The sequence below is a fragment of the Aquarana catesbeiana genome, linkage group LG11 (assembly GCF_042186555.1).
Source record: "Aquarana catesbeiana isolate 2022-GZ linkage group LG11, ASM4218655v1, whole genome shotgun sequence".
Lineage (NCBI taxonomy): Eukaryota > Metazoa > Chordata > Amphibia > Anura > Ranidae > Aquarana > Aquarana catesbeiana.
The window spans coordinates 55,554,948-55,578,289 of record NC_133334.1 but is presented as its reverse complement, the minus strand read 5'-3'; the positions used below and the strand labels follow the sequence as shown (position 1 = coordinate 55,578,289).

Sequence of the window (23,342 nt, the reverse complement as noted above, 5' to 3'; positions counted from 1 at the left end):
AAATAATGAATTCTGTATGCAGGACAACTTATCGGCTGACCAACTAATCGATTATGAAAATAATTGACAACTATTTTTATAATCAATTATAATCGATTATGTCGATTAGTTGTTTTAGCCCTAATGGAATGCATTCTCTGACTGCACAATGTGAGGATTGTGATGTCAGCGCCCCTTGCTCTCCACCTCATCCAATCAGAAAACACTTTTCATTCATTGAGAGAAATGCAAGGCATTCTCTGACTCACAGCTATGTTAACTCCTTGGAGCCGGCGGCACGCAAATATGCGACCTCTTGGTGGGCTATTAGCCTTTTGTGCAATAGAGCAAACAGTGCTGTGCCAAAAGTGTGCACCCTGCGTGCTCCCGGCAGTTATTGATGGCTGTTTGCATTCGGGAGCTTTCCTTTCACGTGACCACCGTAATAGCCAATCACAGCGGTCACATGACCTTAAGCCCTACCTCTAAACTTCTTAAGGGACCGGCAGGCACTGGCTCCAGGGGGTTAAGCAAACAACACCCCCCCCCCCCCCTCATGGGTACTTTGCAGAAGGGCAGCGGCACCTGGAAGACCCTGGCCATAACTGTAGTAGCTTCCACAGAGGCCGATCAGGTACGTCGTTAGGTCAAGCTGGGTCAATGTAAGTTTCCAAAATATATCATCCCCGGAGTTCAGCTTTACATAGTTACATAATCAGTCAGGTTAAAAAAAAGACACAAGTCCATCTAGTTCAATCAATAGAGAACAAACCTTCATATACACAATCCTTTACCGGCAGTTGATGCAGAGGAAGGCAAAAAACTCCTACAAAGCACAATCCAATTTGCTCCAGCAGGAAAATAAATTCCCAGGAGGCAATTGGATATTCCCTGGATCAACTAACCCTAGTGTTATTATCTTTAAATGTTAGTATCAATTTGTATTTTGTGCATTTAAGAATGCATCCAGTTCTTTATTAAAACAATCTACTAAGCTGGCCAGAACTAGTTATTGGGGGAATCTATTCCACATTTCCATAGCTCATACTGTGAAGAAGCCATGTTGTGAGCCTGTAACAAAAACATACTATATATATATATATATATATATATATATATATATACACACACACACACACACACGAGGGAAAAAAGTATTTGATCCCCTGCTGATTTTGTACATTTGCCCACCGACAAAGGAATGATCAGTCTATAATTTTAATGGTCAGTTTATTTTAACAGTGAGAGACAGAATAACAACATAAAACATCCAGAAAAACGCATTTCAAATAGGTTATAAATTGATTTGCATTTTAATGAGTGAAATAAGTATTTGATCCCCTATCAATCAGCAGGGAGTGCTCCTAATCTCAGCTTTTTACCTGTATATAGAAGACACCTGTCTACAGAAGCAGTCAATCAGATTCCAATCTCTCCACCAAGACCAAGACCAATGAGCTGTCCAAGAATGTCAGGGACAAGATTGTAGATCTACACAAGGCTGGAATGGGCTACAAGACCATCGCCTAGCAGCTTGGTGAGAGGGTGACAACAGTTGGTGTGATTATTCGCAAATGAAAGAATCACAAAAAAAACTGTCAATCTCCCTCAGTTTGGGGCTCCTCGTGGCGTTTCAATGATCATGAGCACGGTGAGGAATCAGCCCAGAACTACACAGGAGAATCTTGTCAATGATCTCAAAGCAGCTGGGACCATAGTCACCAAGAAAACAATTGGTAGCACACTACGTCACGAAGGACTAAAATCCTGCAGCACCCGCAAGGTCCCCCTGCTCAAGAAAGCACATGTACAGACCCATCTGAAGTTTGCGAATGAACATCTGAATGATTCAGAGGAGAACTGGGTGAAAGTGTTGTGGTCAGATGAGACCAAAATCAAGCTCTTTGGCATCAACTCAACTCGACGTGTTTGGAGGAGGAGGAGGAATGCTGCCTATGACCCCAAGAACACCATCCCCACTGTCAAACATGGAGGTGGAAACATTATGCTTTGGGGGTGTTTTTCTGCTAATGGGACAGGACAACTTCACCGCATCAAAGGGATGGGGCCAGCAGCATCTCTAGGATTGGTGTCACCCACTGCAGAAAAACATGGTGTCACCCCTCCTCCACCAACTATAGTCCACCCTCAGTACAGACCCCCTGCACTAAGTACAGACCCCCCCTCTCTAAGTATAGACCCCCCACTAAGTACAAACCCTCCCCCCGAAGCATGGATCCCCCTACCACAGTACAGACCCCCTCTCGCAGTATAGATCCCCCTCCCTCAGTGCAGACCCCCCTCACTAAGTACAGACCCCCCTTCCTCAGTATAGACCCCCCTCCACTAAGTACAGACCCCCCTCCTGCAGTAGAGATCCCCTCACTCAGTACAGACCCGCCTCCCGCAGTATAGATCCCCCTCCCTCAGTATAGACCTTCCTCACTAAGTACAGACCCCCTCCATTAAGTACAGACACCCCTCTCTTAGTATAGACTCCCCCAATAAGTACAGACCCCCCTCCCACAGTAAATATCACCCTTTCTTAGTACAGCACCCTCCGGCAGTATAGACCCCCCCTCAGTACAGACCCCCCCTCAGTACAGACCCCCCTCACTAAGTACAGACCCCCCTTCCTCAGTATAGACCCCCTCCATCAATATAGACCTCCCCCTCAGTACAGACCCCCCTCCCTCAGTGCAGACCCCCTCAGTGCAGACCCCACTCTATCAGTATAGACCCTTCTTAGTGAAGACCCCCCTCTCCCCTCCCATAGCGCCCCCCCAGCACATGTCCCCCCCCCATTGTTTTTTCACTTGCCCCCCATCCTGGTCACTGTCCACCTCTTCTGTCCATCTGCTTTACAATATACTGTACAGAACAGCGCGGGATATGCACAGCAGTGTGTTCCTCCCGTCCTCTCTCCTCCTGTGTAGATCTAAACAGAGAGGAGGGGGAAGCAGCTTCGGTGCACTCCACTCCACGAGAAAGGGAGACAGCCGGCAACTCAGCGAGTGTAGGGATGAGGTGTTAGCAGTGCCACTGCCCACGGGTGTCATCCCTCTGGCACGTGTCACCTGGGTGTGGCCCTCACCCCCCGCCTCCCTAGCGACACCATTGGATGGGGCCATGTACCGTCAAATCTTGGGCGAGAGCCTCCTTCCCTCAACCAGGGCATTGAAAATGGGTCGTGGATGGGTATTTCAGCATGACCCAAAACACACGGCAAGGCAACAAAGGAGTGGCTCAAGAAGAAGCACATTAAGGTCCTGGAGTGGCCTAGTAAGTCTCCAGACCTTAATTCCATACAAAATAAGTGGAGGGAGCTGAAGGTTTTGAGTTACCAAACGTCAGCCTTGAAACCATAATAACTTGGAGACTGGAGAGGATCTGCAAAGAGGAGTGGGACAAAAATCCCTCCTGAGATGTGTGCAAACCTGGTGGCCAACTACAAGAAACGTCTGACCTCTGTGATTGCAAACAAGGGTTTTGCCACCAAGTCATGTTTTGCAAAGGGGTCAATTACGTATTTCACTCATTAAAATGCAAATCAATTTATAACTTTTTTGAAATGTGTTTTTCTAGATTTTTTTGTTATTCTGTCTCTCACTGTTAAAATAAACCTACCATTAAAATTATAGACTGATCATTTCATGTCAGTGGGCAAACGTACAAAATCAGCAGGGGGTCAAATCCTTTTTTCCTCACTATATAAATGGTGAGCTTTAGAGGCCCTTGTGCTGTGACCTATGGGAATCATATATATTTTTCTGTTCATTCACTGCACCATGTAAAGGAAAAAAAATTGTAGTGCAGAGATTAGGCATTTGGCCTAACCTTGGATCTCTGAAGGCCAAAGTCTTTATCAGAGGTTGTGTAACCCTTTACACACCCACAAGCAAACACAGCAGCAAGTTTACTGTTCACGACTGTCATTTGATTCATGTGATCGGTGAATGTACCTTTAAGGGTTTTATTGCTCGATGTTCCCTCGTAGATTGCGATCTGTGAATTGTGCCTGTGAGATGTATTCAAGTCTTTAACATTCAGCACTATAAAGTGGTTGGTTGGTGCTTGGACTTTAAGCTGGCAACTGAAACAAAAAATATTAAGAGATTGTAACTCTTGACCATCATGCAGTGCCCAACAACTTCTGAACTCCAGGAAAACAGCTAAATACACAGATAATATACTCATAAGGGAGCTGTGTTAAAACAATTTGTATTTCTGTTAATTCAGACCTGAGATTTACACAGCTCTGCCACTTAGCACAGTACTGTGTAGTAGAGGAGAGGACCTGCTCCTTCTAGGCTGCAGTTTTACTTTCACTCACAGGTCTCATCCCCAACCTTGTGACTGGACAGTCAAAGGAAAGCAGCCTATTAATGAGCTCATCTTTCTGTCACACTGCTCACTTCTCTTTTCAGCATTTTTTTTGCACTGCAATACACCTGATTGGCTCCTTGGGCTGATTCTCCCCCTCACAGTCTGAGCTCTGCTGTACAGTTACTGTGAGAGGCTGATACAAAGTCAGATTCAAGTATTTACACTGCTTACATTACAAAAAATACAGTTATTGATGCATTAATAAATGAATACAGGGCTGAATTAATTTCTTGCCTAGAGTTTCGCTTTAAAGTAGAATTCCAAACTGGACAGAAACTTCATTAATGTTTAAATTTCAGTCTTTTTTATTCAAAGAATGACAAAAGCTCCTGTCAGGAGTGAGCTTACAAATTATTATGTACTCTCAATATCAGATCAACACAGAAGATATACAAGAACAAAATGAGTAGTCAAACAAGCTCCATAAACCAAAAACCTGTTTGAATACCCCTGTAGGAATTGAGGAATGGTTGCCTTAGAATAAGCATAATTGGTAAAAGTGGCATACCAGTCTTAGTCCGTAGGGTTCAATATAGAGTTGGCCCACCCTTTGCAGCTAGAACAGCTTCAACTCTTCTGGGAAGGCTGTCCACAAGGTTTAGGAGTGTGTCTATGGGAATGTTTGACCATTCTTCCAGAAGAGGATTTGTGAGGTCAGGCATTGATGTTTGACTAGAAGGCCTGGCTTGGCCCCTTAGTTTCAGTGAAGGGAACTCCTAAGTCATCAACATAACAAGACATTGTGGACAATTTCATGCTTCCAACTTTTGTGGGAACAGTTTGGGGATGGCCAGTTCCTGTTCCAACATGAATTTGCACCAATGCACAAAGGGAATTCTGTATAAGGGTCCAAAGTTTTGTTAAATTTTGTTAGTTGCAATTCTAGTTGCTAGGATCATATATGAGGTTAGTCTTCTAACCTTTTGAGGGATTGCATTATCCATTTTCTAGAAGAGGGCAATATCAGGTGATCTGGGAATGTTAATTCCCACCACAAAGCAAATTGAATTGAATAGCTTAATCCAGAATCTGGATACCTTGGGGAATTGTCACCATATATGGAACATAGTTCCTATTTGACCATAACGCCTGAAACGGTTATAAAATGAGTGCCAATGTACTTTGGCCACTCTGGTAGGAACCATGTACCACCTAAGTATGGTTTTATAATTAGATTCCACTAAAGTTGTGTTGATATAGATTTTAGATTGTTTGCTATGTACTGCCATTTTGATGAGATCTCGTTCCCAATGCTGGGTATATGGCAGCCTATGGTCAAGAAGATCATACAATAATGTGGCCCCATGCCAAATTTATATTGGATGGGCAAAAAGTTTTAGTTTGGTCTTAATAAAAGATGTGATTTGGTAATATTGGCACAAATCAGTTGGAGGAAGTTAGGATTGTGTTTCAAAGTATAGAGGTCACCACTATTCATGATAACCCCTATTTATAATAAGACTTTATTTTCCCACCAGCAGAATTGCCATGGAGTGAAGCCCAGGGTGAATTCAGGATTATTAAGAATAGGGAATATGGGAGTGTCGATAGAATGCAGTTTTCTCCTAGCCCTCTGCCTGTCCCATATGGCGAGTGAAAATGATAGGGTAGGGCACAAGATAGGAGGGTGTAGCGTACTAGGAACTCACACTTCAGTAATGTTTAATCACTTCAGCCCTGGATGGATTTACACGCTTCCTGACCAGGCCATTTTTTGCGATATGGCACTGCGTCGCTTTAACTGACGATTGCGCGGTCGTGCGATGCTGTACTCAAACAAAAATGATGTCCTTTTTTCACACAAATAGAGCTTTCTTTTGGTGGTATTTGATCACCTCTGCAGTTTTTTTTTTTTTTTGCACTATAAACAAAAAACGAGCGACAATTTCCAAAAAATAAAATAATCAGTTTAGGCCCATATGTATTCTGCTACATATTTTGGTAAAAGAAAATCGCAATAAGCGTATATTGATTGGTTTGTGCAAAGGTTATTGCGTCTACAAAATAAGGGATAGATTTATGCCATTTTTATTATTATTATATTTTTTTTTTTTTTACTAGTAATGGCAGCGATCAGTGATTTTTAGCGGGACTGTGACCCGTCAACTAATTCCTATAACAAGTAACAGACGCTTCAGGAGAGCCAGCACCTCACATAACAAGGTTTCCAGGACTTTTTGCTGGTAGAATCCAGAGTTCTGGGGCTCCTGTAATTGTTATATGCCCAAAGCTTGGTCAGCAAAGTAGGTCTGACATTCACTTTAATCATTAGACCTACCATATTGTCGCAAATCCTGCACCAAATACAACAATGTCTAATCCAACCAACCACTAAAGGTGCTTGATCCTCTGTCTATACTATGAAGAACTCGATGCTGGTAGATTTCAGTGTAGAGTACTGGGCTCCTGCACTTTAATCATTAGACCTGCTTAACGGACAGGAGTCCTGTGCCAAACACAACATCTAATCCACAGCACTAAAGCCAAACTCTCCTGTGCCTGATGCTCTGCCTACAATAATGCCTGTTGGGCTTTTAAACTACTGACTCCATGCATGCCATACTACACTTCTTCTGGGAAGGTGATGTCACTGGCCATGAAGTCAAATACATTCAGCTCTCTAGCCACTGAACTAAAACAAGGCCAGAGGTCTGCCTGATTTGCATATACATGGCTGGGGCTTTAAAGCCCCTCTGCTAGGAAGAAGGGATCTCAGATGGTAACTGTACTGGTTTAGAGTGCTAAGAATATTATTAACCCTTTCCGGCCCGCGATATAGCCAAAAGACAGCTACAGCATGAGCTTAATTTGCTGGGAGGGGGTACATAGACTTCCTCCTATAAACGTGCTGCCCGCGCACCCTGTGATTACTTAGTCCTTTGGACTCAGCTATTCACAGATCAGGGTAAAAGGCCAATCACAGCGGCCCTTTACCACGTGATCATATGTGTCCAATGACAGCTGATCACGGAAGTAAACACAAGCCAGTTATTGGCTTTTCTTTCCTCACACTGACAGCGTGAGGAGAGAAAAAGTGAGATAACTGGCAAAAAATAAAAAACCTAGTGGTGATTAATTACCTAAAGAAAGCTCTATTTGTGTGAAAAAAATTATAAAAATGTCATATGTGCACAGTGTTACATGACGGCGCAATTGTCACTCAAAATGTAACAGCGCTAAAAGTTGAAAATTGGCCTGAGCAGGAAGGGGGTAAAAGTAGCCAGTAGGCAAGTGGTTGATTAAAGTGTTAGTAAAAGCCAACTGTAACTATTGTTAAAAATGTTCCACCCCCCCTTCTCCTACATATCCTGCAGACCATGAATAAAAAAGATCTGTGTGGAGCACATGCACGGCTCGTAAAGATGGGGGACGCGTAATCCACCTGCTCCGGTCCCCGTTTCCTCTTCCACAGCTCTTGCTCCGCTCCGACTGCACCTACCGCAATGGGAGCTACATCACTCACCTCCGGAAGATCCCGGGCACCTAATAAGTAACATCGGTTTCCAAAAATACATATACCGATCCTTCATTGAGTCGCAGCCTTCTCAGCACATGGAGCGGTACCTATTTAGGTCGCATACCCCTGGCCTTGGGTATTCCAGATGACCTGCCAGTACCGACTGACCCCCTAGTGTTCCCGGAAGGGCTGCCTATAGAAAGATCATCCACACCCCTGACAGGGCCTGCCGCAGCAGTCTCTGTAGAAGTTCTCGATGCTAAGCTGCAAAACCTGCTTCAAGACTTAACCCATAACATTACCAAGGAAGTAGGAAGATAGCACACTTAGAGGGGAAATTACCCACTTAGGGGAACATACAGACACCCTTGAGAATAAATTTAATGAACTGGTGCAATATGTGCATGTTTTAGAGGAAGATAATGCTGCCCTCGAACACACAGTTTCTCCGATCCAAATACAGCAGGAAGATCTAGAAAACAGGGAACGCCAGCAGAACCTACAGATCTATGGAGTCCCTGAGACCATTACTGACAAGGAGATCCGGCCCTATCTTCTGGGTCTCTTTGTCACTCTGGCCCCCCATATTCCGGATATCGACTGGTGCCTCGATCGGGCGCATAGATCTTTGGCCCCTAAACCTCCACCGGGAACCAATCCCAGGGACATTATAGTCCGATTCCATTATTATGGGAGCAAAGAAATCCTCATCCCAGCTACCTGTAAAAGAAGTCCTTTAGACTACAAGGGCACCAAGATCCAAATATTCAGTGACTTGTCCCCCATCACTTTGGCTAAACGTCGAAGTCTGCGACCCATTACCACTCATCTTCAAACCCACCAGATCACCTATCGATGGAGTTTTCCCTTCCGGTTGTCCGATACGAGATCTCTATGAAGGTGAAGCCTTCCTATGACCTCGGCCTTCCGCCGCTGCCTGAAGATGAGCTCCATCTACTCCTTCCTGCACCTTGACCGTTCTCCACCCCTGGGAAGATCTGGACCCCAGAAACCAAAGAGAGCTATTTCTACCCCACAACGGGCTGCAACTCCTCGACACCCCACCTGATGAACTTCCTTAACTATACAGGTTAAGATGTTCTATCCTTATACAGATGGATGACGTTCTGTCTGTGGGCTGCGGTTCTCAGTGCAGCGATCTAGTCTCAATACCCATGGGACTACCGCCGTGCCTATTGTTACATGTTTGGTTCTTCAATTAGTTTAGTTTGCATTGGAAGACAATGGGATCCACAAGCCTGGTCTTGTGGGCTGCCGTGCTCCTCTCCATCATCTTTGGCACAAGCCTTAGATTCCTGAGGGAAGGACCCCCCCTCAGGCCACTTACCAATGTTGTTTTTTTTTTTTTTTTTTTTTTACCGGGTCCTTTTTTGACCCGCATCCGACACCATTTTCCACTTTGCTCACTTGTTTTTTCCTGTTTGTTTTAGGGGGTTTTTTTTTGCACCTTACGGACTGTTTTTTTTCCCCATACACCATGGACTGTACTCTCCTTTTCGTATGACCAGCTTACAACAGCTTTGCTTATGTATTACCTTTTAGATAAATTACATTTAACATGCCTTGAAAATGCCTAAAAAAAACCTAGGGGCTTTACATGGAATTTAACAAGCTTAGGTGCAATGACTCGGTTACAAAGCATCCTTGGAAAATAATTTCAAATTGCTGAAACTACTTTCCTAAGATAAGTTCATCATCTGGAGCGTGTTACACATTGCAAACAAACAAAAGATTTACCAGCACACTTACCAGTCAATCTGCAAAACAATTTTGCAGGCTGGCTGATAAGTGTGCTGGGAAAATTTTGGTTTGTTTGTGATGTGCCTTGCCCTTCAATGTGCACCTTACTGCAAAGGCTAGTTATAGGCTGGGGTGGTTGCCACTTTTTTTGTACAGCATGTTACATATTACACCCATATTTAGGGTGTAACATATAACATGCTCCAGTACATGTCTTGCAGGGCTCTGCCCACACAACCATGTCATTCATTCACAGGAATCTGTGAATGAGAAAACTACAAGTCCTGTCCGCCACCTCGGCTGACGGCTTGTAGTTCTGAATAAACTGCAAGGGCACTGATGAGTGCACTGGTAATTGATTCACAAGCCCTGCAGCTTTTAAACTGACAGCCTGTACAGAGGTATGGGCTGAAAGTTGTAGGGCTTGTCTGCAGAAGCCTGACATTGCACCCGTGATCCACTGATCACAGGTGCAATGCTTTGTAGGCTCCAGCGGAAAAAAAAATTATAAATGCACATTTTTTCTGCAAAAATATGTGAATTTATTATTTTTTCCCAAATGGTGAACTTAGCCTTTAACACCAATATACTATAAAAATGTTTACTTTATGCCAGCCATTCCCAATCCAAATACTTGTCCAGAGTAGGGAAATTAAATAAATTAGGGAAATACAGTTTAGTTCAGTTTAAAAACACAGAAAGAGAAATATCTGGTTGTCTACTTTCCTATGGATTCTGCTCTTTGACCAAGGTTATGTAAACTCCAACTCAAGGCTTTTTGGTGATCTCCTATACCTTTCTAACCTCTGCTGCTGCTTTACTCCAAAAGGGAGCTTTTCCGCTCTCTGCTGGTCAAAATGGAAACTACCTTGTAAATCTTGCTTGAAACTGGAAAACTAGGGGATGTCAAAATGTCTTTTTTTCTGTGAATCAGTTAGATTGCTCAAAGACACTAAGTGTGAGATTTACTAAAACTGGTGCACACACAATCTGGTGCAGCTGTGCATAGTAACCAATCAGCTTCCAGGTTTTATTGTCAAAGCTTAATTGAACAAGCTGAAGTTAGAAGCTGATTGGTTAACCACTTAAGGACAGAGCCTCGTTTTGAGATTTGGTGTTTACTGGTTTAAAACAGTTTTTATTTTTTGATAGAAAATTACTTTGAACCCCCAAACATTATATATATTTTTTTCTAACACCCTAGAGAATAAAATGGCGGTCATTGCAATACTTTGTCAGACCGTATTTCCGCATCGGTCTTACAAGCGCACTTTTTTTGGACAAAATACACTTTTTTAAATTAAAAAATAACAAAGCAGTAAAGTTAGCCCAATTTTTTTTTATATTGTGAAAGATGATGTTACACCGAGTAAATTGATACCAAACATTTCATGCTTCAAAATTGCGCCCGCTCGTGGAATGGCTACAAACTTTTACCCTTAAAAATCTCCATAGGTGATGCTTAAAAAATTCCACAGGTTGCATGTTTTGAGTAACAGAGGAGGTCTAGGGCTAGAATTATTGCTCTCGCTCTAATGATCGTGGCGATACCTCACGTGTGGTTTGAACACTGTTTACATATGCGGGCGCTACTCACATATGCGTTCGCTTCTGCACGCAAGCTCGACGGGCGCGTTAAAAAATTTTTCTTTTTTTTTCTTATTTATTTTACTTTTTTATTTTTACACTGTTCTTGTAAACATCCCTTGTAATAGAAAAAAGCATGGCAGGACCTCTTAAACATGAGATCTGGGGTCAAAAAGACCTCAGATCTCATATTTACACTGAAATGCAAAAAAAAAAAGTAATTTGAAAAAATAAATAAAAATTGCCCTTTAAGAGCTATGGGCATAAGTGACGTTTTGACGTCACTTCTGCCCTGCAATGGTATGGAGCTGGGTGGGGGCCATCTTCCCCTCACTCAGCTCCATACCACACACGGAGAAGTATCTGATCGCCTCCGCCAGTAAGCGCCGGAGGGCACCGGAGCGCGGCGGGAGGGGGGCCCACTCCCACCACCGATAAAAGTGATCTTGCAGCGAATACGCCGCAAAGACCACTTTTATCTGAAAGCCAACTGCCCGCTCTTGAAGAGGATACCGGGGTTATGGTAGCTAGCTGCTGCCATAACAACGATACTCCTCTTCAAACAGCCGACGTATAACGACAGCGGGCAGTCGGCAAGTGGTTAATATGCACAGTTGCACCAGATTCTGTGTGCACCAGTTTTAGTAAATCTACCCCAGTATGTCCATTCTAGTAAGCCTGACACCAACTTTCAATCACCAATGGAGATAACAATAAATTCAACTCAGCTTAACGTTACTTGCTATAACATCCTGCAAAGCACTGTCTAGTTCCTACCATCGCAGTCTAGCTTTAATTATCTCTATTCCGTCTTTAGTTTTTTGTTCCCATTTAAAGTGGCTCTGTCAGCAGAAAAGTATGGGGCTGCCATGGCTGACCTCTTTTTGATCATGTTAGTTGCCAGGCTGTGTCTGACTTGAATGCTCTTGAATCACAGACACAAACCAAGCATGCCGTAAATGAGTGTCAGAAAGTTCCTTATTTTTATACATAAAACCTAACCAAAAACAACTTTTTTGAAAACACGGAAAAATTCACTTGCCTTATATTCTGATATGCAATATAAACATATGAATAGTATGGGCACTGCCTGTATACTGTAGTATACAGGCAGTGTCCATACTATTAATATTCATATGTTTATATTGCATATCAGAATATAAGGCAAGTGACTACAGTGTATACTATTTAAAGTGTTACTAAACCCACAACAGTAAAATCAATCTGTATATGCAGTAAAGCATGCTTGTTATACTCACTGTGGAACCTAAGGGGTTAATCCTCCGAATTGTGTAAAAAGGCTGTTTGATACTGTATGCACAGATCCTCCCCTTCTTGCATTGCCCCCAAAACATCTCCGGATAAGACAGAGTTAGTGGAGTCAGTCTGCACATGCTCAGTTTGGTGTGTATTGCTAGAGAGTTTTTTTTTTCTTGGGAGGGTGCATGTGATTAGCACAGGACCAATCCGTACTGTCCAGACAGAGGGTCAGGGGTCCTGCATCCTCATAGGACAGTCGGTGCAGAATGAAAACTCCTCCTACAAGCTTTAACTAGGCACTGATAGAGGTCATAAGACCGCTATACACTGCTAATAAGAAAAGGTATTTAGCAGTTTATATTTACTAAAATAATTGCATTTCCATGTTCTGTGTACTGTGAGAGACCAGATATAGTGGATGCAGGGTCCTGGGTTTAGTAACACTTTAAATGTTTATCTCTATACATGTTTTGAGTCAAAGAATCAGAAAGAATTGAAGACAAAGCATCGGTATGACTGCCAGGGAATTAGCATACCCAAAACGAGTTCAGCAGTGCCAGCCCCCTATATGTTTTTAATGACTGCCATTTTAGTTACAGAATTATATTTCATTTATAAAGTATGTGCTTCCAACTTAGTAGTGCTACATGTTGTACTTTACTTTTCCTCTTCATTAGTGCAAGCCAATGAGCTTAATGGCTTATTCCATAATTGATTTTATGATATATACAACTACTCTTACCTGAACCCTTTGGGACGATCCCGACTGTCGGCGACCAGCTTAACCTCCCCTGGTGACTGCAGTAGCACCACATCCTTGCATTCTGTGTATATAGACTGTGAAGAGCTGCCATTGGAAAGAGCACCTACCATAGAGTCATACATAAGCATGGTTAATATCAATAGGTGCATTATATTGTACTCTTCCATGATAGGAGGAAAGTTGCTTTCAGTTACACACTGTAGGCATTGTGAGTTGTTGGTTGTCAGGATTGTGGACGGTGTATACATGTCATATAAGTTTATCACCTACATACGATGAAGGGCTCCAGGGTTTGTGTTTGTTATGAAAGAAACAAACTTTGCTGTTTTCTTAGATCTTAATGAGTTTTGTTATGGGTCCTGAAGCCCAGAGACTCTGCAGCATTTTGGGTGGGATAAAGCCTCCACTCCACGTCTTAGAACGACTATACATGGATTTGAAAGCATTAATGGGCAGGCTGAATTTACCAAGTTGATCGATCAACTTGGGTAAAACCAACCTGCCGGATTTGCTTTCGATTATCGCAAATGGCTGCTATAGCCGATAGCAATAATCACGGTCTTCTCCTGGCAGGAGAAGTGGTTGCAGGAAAGAAAATTTGCACCGTCTATATGGGCTGCCTTAATTATTGGCCAGACCTAACAAATTTGTCTCATCTGTCCTTAGGCCTTTTTATAACCATGCTGACTGATTTTTCACTCTCTCTGTTGTGGGAGCCTGCTTGTAGGTGATAAAGAGTACTTAAAGGAAACTAAAAGGTACAAGCATCGGACAAGCAGGTGTTTCCTTTGTTTTATGCTATGGAATTGTTGTACAAAGCCCTGTTTATTGATGCTATGTTTATTTACTGACTTGTTGAATAAAAGTGGAGGACAAACTTGCTTGGACTGTTCCCAGGAAATCCCTGTCCCATGCAAAGTTACTGCTGCCAATACCAGTTGTGCATGTTCCCCTTACAGTAACTAGACATTCCCGCGCTTACCCTGCCTCCTTGAGCCATCAGGACAGTCTGGCGTTTGAGCAGAATGGCAGGCAATAGAGGAGGTTGCTACAAGCACTGGCTGATTACTCCTCGTCCCCACTCAGGAGCTATATCCTAACGTTAACCAATAGAAAGAGGAAATCAGTCAGGACCCCCAAACTCCATCTAAGAAGCCCTAGATAAGGAAAGCCCAACAGTGCCTTGCCACATTAGACCAGACAGCAAGGGGACAACGGGGACAGATTACAGGCAGGGTAAACACCTAGGTACAAACACAAGCGAAAGCAAGTAGATAGAGCAACCTCCAGCTTACCTGTGTCCTGCTGGTAACAAAGGCACCTGTATCTGCCTGAGCTGCAGTCTGCATTAAAGGATCCAAAATTCAGTATTAGCTCCTCTACCTGTAGCATCCTGACAGCCACTGATGAAAGGAACTGCCATTCAGGCACCAGCAGGCCCTTCTCCTGTCCCGAGAATGAGGATTGGAACCAGTGCGTCTGATGCCTAAAAATGACTTCAACCCGCCCGCAATTCGGTCAAACAGGAACACAGTCAGGCCACACACCCAACCCAGCTGCTGCATGAGTCCCCACCAAAAACTGCTCTCAAATACAGATAGAGCACGCGCCCAGACACCCGGACTTTGAACCTGTGCTGCCCATGCTGGTCCCTGTCAAAGGAGTGTGCCGCTTCCAGACATGGCCTTTGGCAGGCACCAGGGGCGGACTGACAACTCATGGGGCCCCCGGGCAATAGGAGAAGATTATGGGGCCCCCGGGCAATAGGAGATTATGGGGCCCCCGGGCAATAGGAGATTATGGGGCCCCAGGCAATAGGAGATTATGGGGCCCCCAGGCAATAGATTATGGGGCCACACAGTATACACACACAGACACACAATATACACACACAGGATACACATACACATACTGAAAAGGTACTGGAGAGGCGGGCAGCTATAATCTTGGGATTTTTAAAAAAACACAGATTTTTACATACTGTCCCTGGTTTTATTGAGGCTGGCAATCCTGATGGGGCCCCTTAGTGGCATGGGGCCCTCGGGCAGCGCCGAGTGGACAGTCCGCCCCTGGCAGGCACAGAAGGAGAAAAGGAACCAAGCCACCTCCTTTCCATACCAAAGAAGGGTCCTGGATAGCAGTCTAGCAGAAAACATACCAGCTGCTCCCAGGGTACCAGGTAGGTAAAAGGGTGGGTGGAAGAAAAGAATAGTCAAAGAAACAGATGCCTCCCTCACCCAGGTTACAGGGGATGTATCTCCTCCAACCAATGGAAACACAAAAACTGACCAGTTCAGCAGGAGGACCTCCTTTTAAAGTGTATTTGGTGATGCAGTCCTGTTCCTGTTGGAGGAGGTCCCTATATCTCATTATGCTGTCTGGAAGACGATTTGGGAAAAACAAGTCTGATCCATGGAGGCCCCACCTCAAAACTTACAGTAATTATAGGATCTGCTACTCACAGCTTGGTGCCAGATATACCACAGCATACCTTCAGAGGTCCATTGGCGTCCATGCCTTGATAGATCAGGGCTGTTTTGGCAGCAGAATGGGTGCCTACTCAATATAAGTTGGGTGGTCATAAGTTATGACTGATCGGTGTATGCTTTTACGATTACCCCTACCCCACCTGAAATATATATATATACATACACATACACACTGTATACACATATAGGTGGGATGGGAAGTAAAGAAATTCCAACTGCCTTAAATGTGATAACATATAAGAACCAATTAGAATCCATCTTGTAATGGTCTGCCATCAGCTAAAAAAAATTCTGATTTATTTCCGATTCTAGTTGCTATGGGTTTCCGAATTTAAGAAATATACGAAATGAGAATTCTTTGAATAAGCAAATAATATATTTTCAATGAAAAAGTAAGTTTGTACCTGACTGCTCTTGGGAGTTGGATATCTGATCAGGCTGATCTTCTGTACTGATCGATGGACTTTCTTCAGCAACATCATTCCGAAAGTGGCCCGTTTCTGTTGACTCTTTAATTGACATTAAATAATTTTACTAACCTGTCCCATAAAATCATAAACCTCACCTAAGTGCCACATGACGTGAAATCTGACTGTTAGAGAATCAAATTTTTAGGACCCACAGAAAGAGATTAACTGAGGGCTTCATTTTATTTAAAGCTCAGCTCTACTGACCACCACCCAGCGCAAGCTCTGCACCATTAAAAAAAAACGACATACTTACCTTTTTTTCCAGCGATCTTTGGTCTGATCTAGTGACATCACAGGTCCTCTTCACGCTCTAATGCCCCGTACACGCGGTCGGATTTTCCTACATAAAATGTGTGATAGGACCTTGTTGTCGGAAATTCCGACCGTGTGTGGGCTCCATCACACATTGGAATTTCCGACATACAAAGTTTGAGAGCTTGCTATAAAATTTTCTAACAACAAAATCCGTTGTCGGAAATTCCGATCGTGTGTACACAAATCCGACGCACAAAGTGCCACGCATGCTCAGAATAAATTAAGAGATGAAAGCTATTGGCTACTGGCCCGTTTATAGTCCTGACGTACGTGTTTTACGTCACCGCGTTTAGAACGATCGGATTTTCCGACAACTTTGTGTGACCGTGTGTATGCAAGACAAGTTTGAGCCAACATCCGTCGGAAAAAATCCATGGATTTTGTTGTCGGAATGTCCAATTAATGTCCGACCGTGTGTACAGGGCATTATTCTTCCGGCAGAAATCAGAGTAAGCAATTTCAGTACAGGAGAGGAGACCGATGGTAAGGATAGATTTCAGCTTTAGATTTCCAAACCAGATTCAAGGAATCAGTAAAAGACTTACTGGAATAAAAACGGCATGTAGTATCATGATTTTGTTGTGAAGTAGTCTAATTGCAAGATACCCCTATAGCTACATTATCAACTGTCTGACCCAAGACAATATTCAGTAGCCTTAATTGACAAAGCTTTTTTAAATCAGTAATAACGTTTATTGTAGTGCTAGATATACAATCCAGTACAACCAACAAAGATAAAAAATAAACAATCCAGTGTTTACAGCCAAACAAGTATTAAGGTGGAAGTAAACCCTCCTATAGCTTTCAACCAAGGAAGCTGCCATCTTATGCCCCATACACACGATCCGAAAATCGAACGACAGATGGTCTGTTTTTTTGCATGCTAGTTGTATATCAAACATGAAGAGTTTACTAAAGTAACGAAAATTCGCGTACGACAGAATAAAAAAATCGGAAGTGATGTCATTGTGTTATTGTGTGTGTGTAGTGTATTTGTATTGTATTTTTGGACAAATGTTCTGATTAAACGAAAATCGTACAAGAAAAATTTTCGTGTTTGTCCGATCAGATAACATTGGATGAACTTGTGATCGTCTCTCAAAAGCTCTATACTAACGTTCCAATTATCGTTGGATTTTCGGATCGTGTGAATGGGCCATTAGCCTCTGTTTAACCCTTAACTGCCATGGTGCTGCTCATGTGATCAGTTATGACACCGGCCATTGGATTGTTTGACAGTTTGGTTGAGAGCACAACCAATGTGACAGTTAGCATTTCCAGCATGCAGGGAATGTTATGTTTTTGAAACTATTAAATTGATGGTTTTACTTCTGCTTTAAAGTGGTGTTCCGGCCGAAATTATACTTTTTATATAAAAATACCCCTATAATACACAAGCTTAATGTATTCTAGTAAAGTTAGTCTGTAAACTAAGGTCTGTTTTGTTAGTTTATAGCAGTAGTTTGTTATTTTATAAACTTACAGCAGGCCGTGGCCATCTTAAGTGTGGGCATCTGAAGCCAGACTGTATTTCTTCCTGGATCTCATCCTTGCAGATCTCGCACATGCTCAGTGCAGCACAAGCAGTGTAATAGGTTTCAGGTCAGGTTTCCATAGCAATGGCAGTTTCAGAGGAAGTTGCCGCCCCTTCCCAGAAGGCATTGCAAACAGGAAATGATGCAATAGGCCGCGGCCAGGGAGGAGGAAGTGAAAAATGAATACAGCAGATATACAGTAAGTGCTGAGAAAATTTTTTTTTTAAATATCCAATTCGTTTACAGTGCACAGTTTAGTGAGGGATGCTGAAGAGTTGTAAAAGTGGGTGGAACTCCACTTTAAGTATCAATTTACAAAGCTTTACACAAGGATAAGAGCATTTATTTTTAGCCATGTGACTGTAATTTTCAAATATTTTTGGACTCAGCTAAAAATAACTGTCACTTAAAGCGGAACTAAACCCTCACAGCTTTTTCAGCAAAGCAAGCTGCCATCTTAGCCTCTGTATGATCTGTACCTGCCAGGATGCTGCACATTAGTGATTAATTATGACTCCAGACATTTGATGGTTTGACAGTTTGGTTGATATCACGAGCAAACGTGACAGTCAGCATTTCAAGAATGCCGGGAATGAAACCGTTAAATTGATGGGTTTAGTTAGCTGTAAAAACTGTATCTTTTTCAAGGTCTGTTAACTTTGTGAATTATGTTATATAGTGGGTATAGAATTGCCCCCTTTAAAAAAAAAAACACATTTTGTAGCTTTGCAGCCTGAAAGAAGACAGACACGGTTTTTGTTTTATCCAGCTGTATTTACTCAGTACAACTTATATCATCCGTGAAAGATATAACACCAACATGTCAGAAAAAAAAACTGTAAAAACAGAATCACTGAGTCGGAAAAAGGATCACCCCCCTCCTAAAAATGTGTTGTAAACTCAATCAGGTTTAGCTAATCACCATCTCAATAGCACACAAAGCCATTTGACTTTCACCTGTGATCAGCTATGGTAATTTTGATTAGCTCAGCATGAAAATGAGCTTTCCTGGAGAATTTCAGTTTCTGGTAGTGCAACTAAAGCAAACAAAGCGTTTGTTAACCCAACATTTCATATTCCTGATATGTGCCTGCTGCATCATGTACTTGTATGAGAAAGTATCCTGTTCTCTTTGCATTGCTTCCTTTGCGTGAAATCCCTGGTGTTCCTGACAGTTTCTTTGCTTTACTATTAAAAACAGACGACACTAAGCACACCGTGATCTGTTCTCTAGCTATGCGGGGAACTTGATTTCAATGGTGTATACACCGCTCCTTCCCCGCTCTGAAGATGCTGCTAGCAGGACTTTTTTTCCCGTCCTGCTAGCACACCGCTCCTGGTACCCTCGGGGCTTTCACACTGGAGAGACAGCAGCGGCTCTTTCAGGTCAGTTTGCAGGCGCTATTATTAGCGCAATAACGCCTGCAAACCGCCCCAGTGTGAAAGGGGCCTAATGCTCTTAAAATGTCAATGCTAAGCAGCGTGGAAGGAGGAATCTCCTCTGCTGTTGTATTCAGACAGCTGTAACACATGCCTAATTACCTGAACAGTGACTGCATTTGATTGGCTGCAGTCAGTGCTCGGCTTACAATTGTCCACCCAGGCCCATTTATTCCAGATTGCCAAAACTGACACCCGCAGTTTAAATTTTGCCTAATTGAGCAGGAATTGTCCCAAATTCAAGCCATGTATAGACAGCTTAAAACCTTACACACAGTGCCTTGCAAAAGTATTCACCCCCCTTGGCATTTTTCATGTTTTGTTGCCTTACAACCTGGAATTAACATGGATTGTTTGAGGATTTGCATCATTTAATTTAGAGAACATGCCGACAACTTTGAAGATTTTTTTTTTTTTTTTTGATTGTGAAGCAAACAACAAATAGGACAAAATAACAGAAAAAGTCAATATGCATAACTATTGACCCCCCTAAAGTCAATACTTTGTAGAGCAACCTTTTGCAGCTATCACAGCTCCAAGTTGCTTTGGATAAGTCTCTATGAGCCTGCCACACCTTACCACTGGGAGTTTTGCCCATTCATCCATGCAAAACTGCTCCAGCTCCTTTAAGTTGGATGGTTTGTGCTTGTGAACAGCAATCTTTAAGTCTGACCACAGATTTTCTATTGGATTGAGGTCTGGGCTTTGACTAGGTCATTCCAACACATTTACAGGTTTCCCCTAAACCACTCAAGTGTTGCTTTAGCAGTGTGTTTGGGGTCATTATCCTGCTGCAAGGTGAACCTCCGTCCTAGCCTCAAATCACACACAGTGGTACAGGTTTTGCTCAAGAATATCCCTGTATTTAGCACCATTCATCTTTCCCTCAACTCTGACCAGTTTCCCAGTCCCGACTGCTGAAAAACATCCCCACAGCATGATTCTGACACCACCATGTTTCACTTTGGGGATGGTGTTCTTTGGGTGATGTGATGTGTTGGGTTTGCGCCAGACATAGCGTTTTTCTTTGATGGCCAGAAAGTTAAATTTTAGTCTCATCAGACCAGAGCACCTTCCTCCACACATTATGGGAGTCTCCCACATGCCTTTTTGCAAACTCAAAACGTGGCATTTTGTTTTTTGCTGAAAGTAATGGCTTTCTTCTGGCCACTTTACCATAAAGCCCAACTCTATGAAGTGTACGGCTTATTGTCGTCCTATGTACAGATACTCCAGTCTCTGCTGTGGAACTCTGCAGCTCCTCCAGGGTTACCTTAGGTTTCTGTGCTGCCTCTCTGATTAATCCCGATTAATCCTTGTCCGGTTCCGTGAGTTTTGGTGTGTCTCTTGGCAGGTTTGGTGTTGTGCCATGTTCTTTCTATTTGGTTATGATAGATTTGATGGTACTTCTAGGGATCATCAAAGATTTGGATATTTTTTATAACCTAACCCTGACTTGTACTTCTCAACAACATTGTCCCTTACTTGCTTGGAGAGTTCCTTGGTCTTCATGGCAGTGTTTGGTTAGTGGTGCCTCTTGCTTAGGTGTTGCAGCCTCTGGGGCCTTTCAAAAAGGTGTGTATATGTAATGACAGATCATGTGACACTTAGATTGTACACAGGTGGACATCATTTCACTAATTATGTGACTTCTGAAGGTAATTGGTTGCACCAGAGCTTTTTATGGGCTTCATAACAAAGGGGGTGAATACATACGCATATGCCAATTATCAGTTTTTTATTTCTGAAAAATAGTTTTATGTATATATTTTCTAATTGTACTTCATCAATTTAGACTATTGTGTTCTGAACCATCACATATAATTCAGATTAAAAAAAAAACATTTAACTAAATGATGTAATGTAACAAAATAGGCAAAAAGCCAAGGGGGGTAAATACTTTTGCAAGGCACTGTAGTTGTATGTTCTGAGCAGTAAATGTCATCAGTTGTAAACTGTAGTGAGATTACAGTGACCAAGACAATTATTTTTTGCCTCCAAAGACATTTATTAAAGTAACACTAAACTCTGGTTTAAAGGGTTTAAAGAACACTTTTCAACTATGTTTTTTAAATGGGTCTAAAGGCTGAAGGTTTTTTTTACCTGGGCAGGGATCTAACTTTGGCTGAGACAGAAGTGGGAGCCCGTTGGCTCCCACTGCTGTCAATGACTACCAGTGAGCCGGTGAGGAGGGGGGGGGGGGGGCAAGCCGCAGCTCTATGTGGCTCGACAGCGAGTGGTGCCCCCAGGGCAAGCGGATTTCTCTGGGGGCACTGCCGAAGGGGGAGTAGTCAGGAGCACCAAAAAAAAAAAAGAAGAAGATCGGAGCTGCTCTGTGTAAAACCATTGCACAGAGCAGGTGAGTATGACATATTTCTTATTATATTTTATATTTCTTACTTATTTCTCAGCCTTCTACAAATACCTTTTTTTTTTTCCTGCTGGACTTCCTGTTAGAGTGTGGCTAAGTTCATTCTCCATGGTCCCACTGTGTGTAGGAATGTAGCCACCCTCTCTTGATCAATTGGACTACGGATGATGATTAATATTGTTATTATTCTTATACAGGATGTATATAGCGCCAACAGTTTACACAGCGTTTTACAATTTAAAGGGGGACATTATGATCACAATACAGTTCAATACAGAAGGAATAGGAGGGTCCTGCTTACAACCTAAAGAGAGGAGGAGGTGATACAAAAAGTTATTAGCTGCAGAGGATGATTGGATGGAGGTGACTCAAGTTCAGTTCTTAGGTGGAGGTGGGGGTAGGCTTCCCTAAATAAACAAGTTTTTAAGGATCGCCTAAAGGCAGACTATGTAGGAGCTGACCGGACACCTGGGCAGGAACTTCCAGAGGATGGGAGAGGTTCTGGAGAAGTCCTGGGGCGTGGGAGGAGGTAACAAAAGAGCTAGAGAGCAGGATCTATTGGGAGGATTAGAGAAGATGATTTGGACAATATTTGTCCAGGTGATCGGGGTTCTGTGCCATCTGGACGACTGTCTGGGTAAACATGTGTTGTGCTGCCCCGGGCTGCTAGGCCAGAGCCTGAGGCCTATCCTGGGGACATCTGGCTGCTAGGCAGTCTGAGGGCTATCCAGAAGCAAGAGAGCAGTGTAGGGTTGGGAGTGACGATTTTGCAGGCCGGAGAACCTGTCATGGTCGGAGGTAGAGGGAAAGCAGTGAGTAGCTGAAGCAAGTTCCAGAGCAGTATTCTCGCCAACTAGGGACAATGAAGAATTTGGAAACTTCAGCAGGTGGCAAGCCAGGGACCCAGCCAGCAGAGGTGACGCTTGCAGAGCAGCCTTGTGTGTCAAGCCAGGGACTGAGCAGGCCAGTGGGGTGACGCTTGATCAGTATCTTGGATGCCAAGCTAGGAACCCAACAGGGAAGCGGGGTGACGCTTGAGGAAGATACTGAGAGAGAGAAGATTGAAAGAGCTCAGGAGATCCAGTGGCAGTGGATCAGCAAGTCTAGTGAGAGAGACTAGGAGCTCAGTTGAGTGAAGATCTACAATAGGAGATTGTGGAGGAAGTAAAGAGTTCATTGTAAACTTTGTTAGAAGCGTGTCTACACATGCAGATGTGGTGCCCGGCTGGGTGCCTTTCCCTGCGTGGCTGTCCATCAATAGAATTCTCGGAGTCTGGCAATTAACATAGCAACTACTAAGGGGTGTCCTCGCCCTAAACCCTCTCTCCCACAGTTCTCTTTGAGAGACAATAAATCTCTTTGCATTTAAGAAGTGTCTGGTGCTAGAGCTGCACGATTTTGGCTAAAACGAGAATCGCTTTTTTTTGCTTAGAATAAAGATTACAATTCTGTCACGATTCTCCCGGTGTAACATCATCTTTCACATTATACAAAAAAAAATTGGGCTAACTTTACTGTTTTTTTTTTTA

The 23,342-nt window shown here is 43.0% G+C and overlaps 1 protein-coding gene across 2 annotated transcripts in view; it reads right to left on the bottom strand.

Moving 5' to 3' along the window:
• Positions 1 to 23,342, bottom strand: part of LOC141112051 (ovochymase-2-like) — a 202,047-nt gene that overhangs the window by 6,231 nt on the left and 172,474 nt on the right. The window contains exons 22-24 of one of the 2 annotated variants that reach the window (XM_073604441.1): positions 16,087 to 16,191; positions 13,173 to 13,296; positions 3,942 to 4,072 (exon numbers count right to left, since the gene is read on the bottom strand). In XM_073604441.1, the coding sequence (XP_073460542.1) occupies positions 3,942 to 4,072; positions 13,173 to 13,296; positions 16,087 to 16,191 (360 nt within the window). The remainder of the gene's footprint in view (positions 1 to 3,941; positions 4,073 to 13,172; positions 13,297 to 16,086; positions 16,192 to 23,342) is intronic. The other variant, XR_012236517.1, reaches the window with a different exon arrangement.